At 35.2% G+C, this 12,117-nt stretch overlaps 1 protein-coding gene across 12 annotated transcripts; it reads left to right on the plus strand.

Annotated features, from left to right (window-relative positions):
* The first annotated feature begins 3,664 nt into the window (after window positions 1-3,664).
* Window positions 3,665-10,227, plus strand: LOC110410890 (uncharacterized). Of its 12 annotated transcripts, none has more exons than XM_021420811.2 (9): window positions 3,779-3,939; window positions 4,443-4,714; window positions 5,337-5,997; window positions 6,779-6,978; window positions 7,064-7,308; window positions 7,525-8,384; window positions 8,570-8,763; window positions 8,858-8,964; window positions 9,738-10,227. In XM_021420811.2, the coding sequence occupies exons 1-6, from the start codon at window positions 3,919-3,921 to the stop codon at window positions 8,217-8,219; spliced, it is 2,094 nt and encodes a 697-aa protein (XP_021276486.1). In that variant the 5' UTR covers window positions 3,779-3,918; the 3' UTR covers window positions 8,220-8,384; window positions 8,570-8,763; window positions 8,858-8,964; window positions 9,738-10,227. The 12 variants fall into 12 exon arrangements, with proteins under 12 accessions (XP_021276484.1, XP_021276486.1, XP_021276487.1 ...); XM_021420812.2 differs by having other exon boundaries at window positions 8,858-8,952; XM_021420813.2 differs by having other exon boundaries at window positions 8,570-8,627; window positions 8,698-8,763; window positions 8,858-10,227.
* The last annotated feature ends 1,890 nt before the right edge of the window (window positions 10,228-12,117 follow it).

The raw sequence follows: 12,117 nt of genomic DNA on the forward strand, positions 1-12,117 counted from the left end.
ATGATTAAGTGTCTAAATGATTTTTGTTCCTTTTCTGGACAAAAAGTGAACTTCTCGAAATCTAATTGTTTTCTTCAAATAATGTCCCTTCCTCGGCGGTGGAGGTAATGAAAACTGTTTAGGGCATGCAGCATGTGGATGATCTTGGTCATTTCCTTGGAGTTCTTATTCTCCCTAAGAGGGTTGGGAAACATACTTATAGCTACCTTTTAGAGAAAGTCAAAAAGAGATTATCATCTTGGAAAGCCAATCAATTATCATTAGCAAGGAGAGCTACCTTGGTTCAATTGGCGACTAGTACAATTGCTAATTATATTATGCAGTCAACTAAGTTGCCAATTGGAGTTGCTAAAGATATTGATGAACAGAAATTTTCTATGGGGTGCTATAGATGGTAAGAAAATAATTCCTCTGGTTAATTGGGATATAGTGTGTCGTCCAAAGAAAATGGGTGGCTTAAGGATACGAAAAACTGTTGAAATGAATAATGCTTTATTATCCAAATTGGGTTGGAAACTTGAGATGGTGATCAAGGATTGTGGGCACGAATTCTTCGAGCAAAATATTTGAAGGGTGAGCTTTTTATTCGTTCAATTCCCAAGTCAAGTGCTTCTTACATCTGGAAAAGCATCTGTTCAGCAAAAGAAGTGGTCAAACAAGGCTGTTCGAAACTAATTGGCAATGGAAGAAACACCAAGTTTTGGCATGACCGGTGGTTAGGGACCAAAACACTAGTAGAGGTGTGTGAACTATCTATGAACCACCTATCTCATGAAGTTGTGAGTGATTTTATTGATGAAAATGGGAGATGGATAAATGAGAAGCTAAATGTTTTACCGCAAGGTTTGTGTGACCAACTACCTTTGGTGCATTTGCACCCCAGTAAAGAATATCAAGTCATATGGTCACCTTCTCCTCATGGTAATATTTCAATTAGTTCTACATAGTCATTGTTACAAAACCATGTTGCAACCTCTTTTGCTTGGTTTCGGGTGTGGACCATGGGATGGCCACTTAGAATCCGTCACTTTTTCTGGTTAGTTGGACATAACCATATCCTTACAAGGGAGGCCAGTCTTTGAAAGAAAATTTCAAAGACTTCTCGATGTCCAAGATGCGATGCTGAAATGGAAGATATATTACATGCCTTACAGGATTGTTTTGAATCTCAGGGTGCTCACCTTGACCATTTTAATGGTCTTTCTTTGCAAGATTGGATCTTTTATAACCTTAATAGGAATGATGTTCTTGTAGAAGGTAACATTTGCTGACCCAACCTTTTTGGGTTTGCTTGTTGGCATATTTGGAAGCTTAGGACTAAGTGCCTCTTTGAGGGAGGATATCAATAGCCATCCAACGCTAATTTTGCTCTAATTGCAGCTACAAGGGGTTACATGGAGTTTCAAGTGGGTTGTTGTTCTTCTCTTCTTCAACAGTTGAGCTTTATTGCTTGGCAACCACCTATTGAGAACTTTGTCAAGATGAATGTTGATGCAGCTGCCACTTCCAATTCAGGAAAGCTTAGCATGGGAGGTTTACGTCGAGATAACCGTAGATATTGGATCTTTGGGTTCACGAGTAGACTTGGAATGGGTACTATCCTAAAAGTTGAACTACATACTGTTCATATAGGTCTTAAATTAGCCTAGGATCATGGATTACGATGGATTGTGGTTGAATCGGATTCCAAAGTTGCTGTCTAGAAATTTCATCAAATAATCCAAGATAAGGATCCTCTTTCACAAATTATTTACTCTATCCAGCAGTTATTGATGAGAGATTGCGTATGTTCTGTATCTCATATTTATAAAGAAGCAAATTTCTGTGCTGACTTTCTTGCTAAGAGGGCTCAACTGGGGGCATTTGATGTCGTTACATGGCTATCTCCTCCAGGTGGGTTACCTCCCTTGCTTCAAGATGATTTAGTTGGTGTTGCTAGACCTAGAGCTGTGATAAATTAAGCGGTGTCAGCTCCCATGTACCAAAAAAAAAAAACAAATACTAAAATGCAACTTGATACATACTTTAAATCATATAATTTTTAAAATATTAAATTTAATTTGTTAATGATAATTGATTTAGACTTTTATATAAATTTTATATTTGATATATGATGAGATATCACAATTGATTTTCACAAATTGAAATATTTATGGTCTATTGTAAATTATATAAATTTTCAAAATTGTTTTTTGGATAAATAGCTTTATAATTTTTTTGGTGGAGACTTAATCCTGTAAAGAAGTGCATGCTGATACTTCCTTGTTGGCCTACAAAATATTATAGTTTTTTATATTTTAAATTTCTTTAATAGTACTTTTATTTACTTTTAAATCTAAAATGAGTGTTTTACTTTTTATTTTCAAAAACAAAAAAACTGTATTTAATTAATAAGTATATATATTAATCTAAGTATACATTAATTTACTAACAGATTTTATGGATACTCACTAAATTTATTTCCTTTTTTCACTCTTTTCATTGAACTTTAATTTATCTTAATTAATCAATGAGTTTTTTAATTGTATCCAATATAATCGTTTTAATAGGGTTTGTTTAAATGAATAATTAATGAAAATAAAGTAATTATTTACATAATCATGTCATTTATAAACTTATTATTTTTTCTTTTTATGTTTTTATTTTCTTCATTATATTAGTAGATTTTTCATTTCAACAAGATTAAAAAAATAAATTGAGAATAAAAAAAATGAGTAGCAAAAGTCAACACAAAGTTTTAAATGAAATGATTGTTTAATTGATTATCTATTATACTATTATTTTTTTGAATGAAATTATTTAGAATGGTCTCATTGATATATTTTAAAGTAAAATATTTTTATTATTTAAGTTTTGATCGAAATTATATAAAAATTTATTAATCTTTAAAATATACACTTGATCTTGAAAAAATATTTTTTAATAACTATGTAAATCTAATCGTTAATTAATCGTCAACTTATTGATATAACAAAAATAAAAAAATAATTTTATTTTTGATTAATTTTTATAATTATCATTACTTACATTTTATTTTTTTGTTAATTAAAAAAACTCTCCAACCCCCAAAAGAGTGTCGAGTTTCCTAAGGGAGCACCGGTTGTGCTCCTTTTTTCTTGAGGAGTTGGAAGCACCGATTGGTACTCTTTATTTTTTTATTTTTTAAAAAATATCATATAATTTTTTAAATTAATAAAAAAGTATTTTAATTTTTTATTATTTTTATTAACAGTGTTTTTAATATTTGAGCGAATTATATATTTTAAAAATTAATAAATTTTTATGTAATTTTAATTAAAATTTTAAAAATAAGGTATTTTATCCAATATTTGTAAAAAATTAATGATATTGAGCGAATTAAAATTTAGCCAGTAAATTTAACAGAAAAGTAATAAATTTGATCACTCTCCTGGAGAGCCGGAGACGGAAGCCCCCACCTCGAGAGAAACAGAAAAGACGGTCTATTACATTAACCGAAAAATCACAAAAATAAAAAAAAATCCTTTTAATTAGCTCTTGTAATAATTTGCCCCGACTCATCTACGAAGGTAAATTTCTTAAATTTAGAACCAGCTTCTCATTTCCACTTTGGGTTTTTTTTTTTTGTTTTTGTTCTTTGATTCTATTTTCTCCTCTTCTTCTTTTTTTTAAAGTTTTTTGTTTTTGTTTTTTTTTTGTCATATTTATTGGTTTTTACCTTGTGGGTTCTTTGAATTTTGCCTTCGGGTGTCAGAATTCAAGCATTTTATTGGTGGGGTTCTTTGTGAAATAAAGTTTTTATTATATCTTCCTGATGGATCAAGTTAAGTTAATCTCTAAAATGCATGAGCTTCAGTTTCTAATTTATAGTTTTTTTCTTCTTCTTGAATTTAGTGGAGGAAAGTAAAAGTTTGAGGAATTATTCAATCTAGAGGAAGCATGAAGAGCCATGAATCAAAGGTAATTATTCAATTTCTTACTCAAGTTACCTCTGTTTACTAGCATTGTCTTCCAAAGGCCTTTTCTTTTTAAATTTTAATCCTTTTTTTGGTCTTAAATTATATCTTGAATAAGTAGTTTATTTGCTGATTGTAACCTGGCTACGCCATTCTTTGTGAAAACATCTCTACCCATGTAATCAAATCGAAAGGAAGTAAAAGTTTTCTTCTTCTGACTTTTATGTTATCCGAAATACTTGCATTTAGTGGAAAGGTGTGGTGCGAGGCAGACATGAACACTACTCTTGAACAAAATAAGATGTTCAAGTAGAAATATTCACAATCATTAATTGGTTGAGCGATAAATTAGATAGTGATGTTATAGTTTACTTTGTGAACGATTAGAAGATGATGAGTAAGATAATTAGATGTGGGTATATTGCCTTTCATTTGTTGGAGTCCTACTTTTATGCTTTTCCTTGCATTAACTTTTTATTTGTTTCTTTTTTTAATTATTTTATTTAGATCCCAAGAATGGAGGACATTCTTAACCTTCCAGTGCAAGATCCTCCATGTACAGAGTTTTCTGCTGCTCACATAAAGTGGGTAAAAGTAGAAGGTGGTCGCCATGGTGGTGATGATATTGCTTTAATCCCGTTTGCTAGAGTAGATGATTTTGTAAAAGGAGAGTCGTCTAATGCAGAATGTCCTGCTAGTTTCCGCATTGAGTCGAGGAGGAAGAGATCTGAAGGGAGTATCAGCAAACCAAGGGTTGATGGATATCTTGAGTATACGCTGTGTGTTGCTAATTCAACTCCATTTAGTAAACAAGACTGCTTGATTTTAAGTTTCTTTGAAAATAACTTTCTGCTAGTAGCTACTTAAAGTGCCTCTCTTTTTGAGTTTCATGGCTATCTTCAATTTATATTATATGTTGTTTAAGTAATTTACAGCCTTTCTGGTCAAACTTTGTGCCACCAATTGATAATGTACTTTATTTTTTTTCTCTTTAAAATTCTTTGTCAAATGAAAACCAGTTACTATATAATACTTCTGGTATTGTTTTTATGACAATAGTTCTTCAAAACACTCTTCCGTTTTTCATCAAAGGCTGCAGATGTTGTGCAAAACTTGTTCTTGTCTCATCATAGCAGTCTTTTCATAATCTTTGATTTTTTTCAGGCTCTCTATGCAAAATATTAATATATCTCTAAGGCTAGCAGTTTTAATCATGTCGCAACAAAATTTATCAGGAAAATTATTTCAGTGTATCATATTCTATATGTGCATGTGTTGGTGGGTGCGTATCTGTGTGTGTGTTCTGCCACATCTTTCCTTGCAATAATGTTTTTTTTTAATGCTAATAGCCCATCTTTATGCACATTAAGTAACATAGAAGCTAGTCTGGGGATTTTGCAGGTACTGGTGTTCTTATGGTCCTGAAGATTACCGAGATAGCGAGTCTGGTCTTGGGGATGTCTCAAACATGAAACCTGCCACGGGGAAGGGGAGCAGGCCAGGGCGACGCCACATGATGAGAGGTTGCCTTTGCCATTTTACTGTAAAGCGCTTGTACACCCGCCCCTTGCTTGCCCTTATTATATATAATCAAAGGAAGCATGTAGATAAAACAGGGGCCCCTTGTCATGGGATACTTGATCAGGATGCGGTGGGGACAAGAGCTATGTATGCTCCACGAATCTCAGAGGAATTACGCCAGAAGTTGATATCTATGCTTTATGTTGGAATATCTTTGGACAACATATTTCAGCATCACATGGATGTGGTCCAAAGGCATGGGGGCCCGCACAACCGAGATGATTTTCTCACACGAAACGATGTTCGCAACATTGAAAGAGTTATTCGTAATGCATCACACGAACTTCATATTGATGACGAGTGCAGTGTAAAAGTATGGGTACAAAGGCATCAAAAACATGTTTTTTACTTCCAAGATGCTTCTGGTTCAGAACCTTTGATTTTGGGTATACAGACAGATTGGCAGCTGCAACAGATGCTTCGCTATGGACATAATAGTTCAATAGCCTCTCATTCTACCTTTGGCTCAAAGAAACTTAAGGTATTCTTTAAATATACCTTATATACATACATGTGTGTGTGTGTGTGTAAAGAGAATGATTCAAATCTGATTGCCAGTCTGAAACAGAAGTGAGATTTAAAGAATGATAAGAAGAGAAAGATCACGGCTTCACAAGATCTCCTTATGCTTTACATCTAGGATTATGGTTGTTTGGCACAATTCGAAATAAAACAGAACAGTTGGTATAATTCTCATAAGCTTGTTCGCTATTTAGTGAAAGATGTGTCATGCTTATCTATACAGTTCTAGTAATCTTATTCTCACAAGGATTTAATATTCAATATAAGGCACTACCAAAATGGACTTAAAAGAACTCTAAACCATAAATAAAACTTACTATACATAAGGAAAGCTTAAAGTAAGTCCCAATACTTGATATCTGTAATTCCCAGAAAATCTGGAATTACTGGAATCCTTACACCTGTGGTTGAGGAAAACACCAAAGAAAGTGAAACCTGTGATGTTCAAACCTAAAGAAATACAAAGGTAGGATATACCTAAATAAGTACAATATCAAGCAAAGATAATAATTTCAGATTTTTGTTATACCATTTTGGTTTTCTATTCTTTTATGTGTCCATTGTTGCAAATATATCGGTTGGAAACTGTTTGAGATAGACATGTTATACTGGTAGCCATTGTTGCTTAAACTGAAGGATGCATGACTGTGTTATCATACATATAGCTCAATTTCTTTATGTTTATTATTGTTTCAAATGATTAAGACCTTATACTTGGTGAAAATCCCCTCTATTGACAGTATCCCTTATCCACTTTACTCGTCTTTGACTCTTCCCAAAATGCAATTCCTGTTGCTTGGGTGATTACCTCTGCTTTGGTTGGTCAAGATATTCATAAATGGATAGGTTCCCTTTCTGAAAGAATCCGGACAAAGGACCCTAGATGGAGAGTGAATGCCTTTTTAATAGATGATCCTTCTTTTGGGATTTCAGTCATAAGGTAAATTTCAATTTGACCTTTCTAGTTTGTTGCATAATTTTGATTTTATGAAAGGAAATGTGATATCTATTTTGCCTATTCTCAGAGATGCTTTCCAGTGCCGGGTTCTATTGTGTGTCTGGCATGTTCGCCGTGCTTGGATAAGGAGTCTTTTAAGGAAGTGCTGCAACATTGATGTGCAGCGAGAGATGTTTAAGCACTTGGGTTGGATTTTGTATTCCTCAAGAAGTGGGCCAAATGCTATGGATGCAGTTGAAGAATTCTTGGAAATATTTGTTGATCAATCTGCTTTTATAGATTATTTCAAGAGCCGATGGTCACCATACATAGGTGAGTATCAATTGGCTGTTGACTTTTTATTAATCAGCAACAAATCTCTGTTCTGCTGTTTTACATGAATCTTAAACTATGTTGCTTCTATGAAAAGCGTAGTAACACTATATTACTGATAGCCATTTAGCATTAACAACTGTAATTGTTAACAAACTATAATGTTTTGTGTTGTTATTTCAAATTTCTGACTTAACATGCTTTCTTCTCTTTCAGAATCATGGGTTAGTGGCATAAGGTCCCTTCCTGTTGCTGGTCCAGAGCCCCATGCTGCCATTGAATCCTATCACCGAAGATTGAAGTACAAGCTTTTTAATGAGCAACATGCTAATTTCTGGCCTAGAATTGACTGGTTAATCCACGCTTTGACTACGGAATTTCACTCCTTATATTGGTTAGATCAATACACCAGAGAAACAGGATACTTTCCTAATTTTAGAGATGAATCTTTCTCAACCAATGCTTGGTATCAGGCCCTCCACATACCAAATGTCGATGTCATATTGGATGAGCAGAATCTCCAGCTTGCAAAGGTCATCTCCCAAACAGACAGAAACCTGGCTTATACAATTTGGAACCCTGGTTCAGAATTTTCCCTCTGTGATTGTAACTGGTCAAGTCTGGGAAATATCTGTAAGCATGTCATCAAGGTGGCAATGATATGTAAAAACCGGCAGGTTGCAAGGCCATTGTTGTCAGCTCAAATTTATAGGCAGACCTTGCTTAGTCTTCTGCATAATCCCCCTGATGATCCTGTTATTCTTGATCATGCTATTCTGTGTGCAACTCGCTTGCAACAGGATATCAAAGGCTTGGAAGACTTGTCTAACAGTGGGCTACTTCAGCAATCGCCTCCTGAGATTAATTCTCTAGTGGCAGATAATACTCTCTTTTTTGCACGTTCTCATTGATTACAGCATCCAAAAAAAGCAATTGAACACTTTCAGTGAGGCTGTGAAGTTATAAGTTATCTTCTGACAATCTAGCTTCTGATTGAGGAAGAATTCATATTATCATGCTTGGAAAAGCGAACATGAAGTTTTAAATTTATGGCTTTCAAACTCCACCTACTTGAGGTACTGTATTTGCTCGTGCTTCATGTTGCTTCTGTTAATTTTTTTTATTTTATATTGTTCTGCCTCTCCATAAGAAAAGGGTGAAGGGTGGCGAGGGGGAGGGGGTGGTGGTGGAAGAAATGGGAGAATTGCAATTTAGGTGACTCCCACTGTTGAGCTTCTTATGCATTCTTTCATCTGGACAGGTTTTAAGCTGTTCAGCTGCCAAGGCTATATTGTGCTCTATTCTCCTTCCCACAGCAGGTATTCTTGGGTATTTTCTCATCTTTTCTGCTAAAAGTTAACTTTTTCTCTTTTTCTAACCACACTGCAGTGACATAAAGTGGAGGGTCATTGGCAAGTTATTTTATTTTGGAAATTTACTGGGACTTACTCAATGGTAACAACTAGATTTACTTCTTCTTCTACTGAAACTGCTGTAATCAAATAGTATAATCTTCGTGTCTGAAATCTTTTATTCTGGCTTTGGTCAGAAAAGCGTATGAAAACCTTGCAGGTATGGTTGAGCAGCGTTCTCAAGTTTAATATGGCAAACTTGCTTCATTAAGCAAAAATTGTCCCAGAAAAAGTATGCTCTCAGGTGGTCCTGGTTTATTTTCATTTTCCTTTTGTATTTTTTTTTTTTTTTGAAAGGTGGAATATCAGCTTTCATTACTGAGTAGGCTCAAAAAAGAGGAGAAAATTTAGTTGGTTCATGACAGGTTTAAATATCCAGCAAAATAAAAAGAGAAGTTTCTAATGTCAAATTTAACTCTTTTAGTCCACGAATTTGATATGAAAATCATTCAAACCAACAGATATGGCAGAAGACTTATATGTTTGTTTAGTTAATCTGAGCTTATAAATATGTGTATAAGCTGAAGTTGCTGGCTGAACTGTATTGTTTTTAGATTGAAAATTTCTTATGCCTTTTTAGACACTGTAAGGTTTGCAGTCTCTTTAATTGAAACCTGAGGTCAGGTTATTTTGTATTGATTATATCTAATCCTTAGTATTTGAAGGCATGTTAGTTTTTTGGAAATGCCATTGCCCTATTTGGGCTATTTTCATATCTCAGATTCCTAATTCAAATATTACACTCAACCATGTTCGAGTGGAGTCCACTATTTTGTCCCAGTAAAGTTGATCCGGCTACCAACTGAGCGAGTTTAAGATTAGGGATAGAACAGAAATTACTTGTAAGAATAAGTTTCTAGTGAGTCATGACTGTAAAAGTCTTGAGTGGTTTGAGATTGAAATTTCTGGTTATCTTATGCGATCAGACTTGCTTAGTCGGATTGAAACATGTAATTCGATATCCTTAACAAGGACTCATCTCGGGTCACACATATTTGCTGCTATGTTTTCAACCAGGTACCCAACTATGGGAATATGTCTCGGCTCAGGTCACATGAGGATTAGAAGTGCGGACTGGGTGCATGTCTGAGGAGTCTGGGGCCCATGGGAATTCTCTTTCCAATTGCCAGGTTGATGGGAAACCTCTGTTTGTGCCTAGGGGCCAAACGCACACAGCCTGGTGTCCGGGCTCAGCAGCCACCCGCACCAGCAGCAGACAGTCAGGCACAGAGGTGCAGAATTGTGAACCACTATTGGGAGCCTCTTCTTGCAATTTGAATCCCACTAGCCGTAACTCACTCTCCTTAGTCGTTACTCACATGGAGCCTCTCTTAGGTTCATTTTTGACTTGTGTAAGTAGGGACATGTGTAGAAGGCTTTGACTGTATAAACTCCAGCGTAAATCATTGTATAGCTGATGAAACACTTATAATTTAAAGGCTTTTTGCCCTCAACTTTTCTCTCAGTACTTGTGTGGTTTGCCTGACGCTTGAGGCCTCATTGCTTGCTTTTGAGATATCGGTATGTTCGCTGATATTGTTACTTATTGTGTTACTTTCAAGTATCCTTGTGATTTGATTGTTTTTGGTAGGTTCTAGGCTGTCTGGGCTTGATGTAAGGGTGATTCAGGGCCAGGGCTCAAAGCCGCACGGAGCAGCTTGTGACGAGTACAAAAATTGGGGATTTTCACTCCAACATGTTAAGCACATGGTACTTGGATATTAACCTTCTTTAAATCCTGTTGCTAATGATTTTGATGTGGGTCTCATATTATAGAAGGTCAACAATCAAAACAGGCCATTGCCAGTAAGGTATAAGAGACATGGTCCCAAACATGTGCAGGTACCTATGGGTGCATTTACATTTGTGCATGTAGACTTGATTACAAACACGTTGACTAGTTTTACTAGACAAATATGTACGTATATGCATCAATGCTTGCAGACACAGTAATGAATTTGTTACCAGTTTAATATAATCCTTTTCTTTGTCTAGCAAGCATCATTTAGCCTGTAACATTCTGCAGCCTCAACGTGTCCTCTTTTCATGCGGATGGTTGAGCCTGGGTCCCGGGCGTAAGGGCTATCACTATATATTAGTATATTATATATATATATATGCGCGTCGTAGTTGATAGTGCTGTCACTCAAGTTTAGGTGATGTTTTTATTGTTTTTTGTTGCACTTCTATGGCCTTATCTTATGCTTCGTTCGATGCTCTCCAGGAGAACCATTGATGAGTCGACGTTGCGTGCTACGTTAACTTAACTCCTCCCCTGCCATCAGCCTCAAAAGAAAAGAAAGAAAGCCCTGCCTTTTATTCTTTCGTTCCTTCAAAGTTGTTTATATATACATTGAAAATATATAGAAATTCTCTCAAAAGTGGTGTTTTCGTTTAAGTTACCAGCAGTATGAGGTTGCACGTAAAATGCCCCATACTTTCTGAAATTGCTGTTTTATTCCTCGACACTCGAATATATATTCGAGGCATTCATAGAGCTGAGGAAATTAATTTATGACATTGTGGATTAATTATGATAATAATTACTCTCCTTACTGCCTAGGGAGACTTAAAAGGCAAAGGCAGACACTTTAGGGTGGTTGTGTTCTTTAGATGTGAGTACGGAGGAAAGTGTAATTAAAAGAAGGCAACTGTAAAAGCTTGCATGTATCAGCGAAGTGGGGACATATAACATCTTTCCAATTGAATTGAAAGAAACAAAGAAAGGGCCATAAAGAATTAAAGATATATAAGAGAATCAGATCGGATTAGGAGGCATTGACCAATCCTTCTGTTAATGTAATCTAGCAGAAGACTGATAAGGCTGTTGGCAACTATAATCCTCATTTTTGGTCTGCCTTTGCAGCTGGATCATGTAATTTTATGGGGGGTGAGAACCACCAGCTCTGCTCGTATGCATTTTTACTCTTAGCATCAACCATTGGTCACTTGCTTTGCAGACCTTCTTACCATCAACAGCAACAACCATAGTATCAGTTTCAGAGATGAGAAAAAACAAAGTAACTAATTGGAATTCTAACAAGAATAAAATTTTCTACATTCCAGCGACATTTCATACTTAATCTCGAATTAGCTACAAAATAATATGAATTATGGAAGCAGCAATCTGACATTGAAGAATATTGCTACAATGCTAGAAGTTAGAGGTTCCTTTTTTTTTAATCATCCTTCAGGCTTCAGCTAATTAAGCATGCTAGAATCATGAATAAACCAACAAAACAGTGGCAGCGATGGTGCTTCCTACTGAATCTGCATGTCATAGCAGTTCGACCATCTCATCTTTATAATTACATTTTCCTGCAACCTACTCTCTATATATCCTGCATCTTATTAACAATAACAACCTCCAAAACACACACAAACAATTCAGATGATC

This window comes from Theobroma umbraticum, unplaced genomic scaffold, assembly GCF_002168275.2.
Source record: "Theobroma umbraticum cultivar Fairchild unplaced genomic scaffold, ASM216827v3 scaffold_56.0, whole genome shotgun sequence".
In the NCBI taxonomy this organism is placed as follows: Eukaryota; Viridiplantae; Streptophyta; class Magnoliopsida; order Malvales; family Malvaceae; genus Theobroma; species Theobroma umbraticum.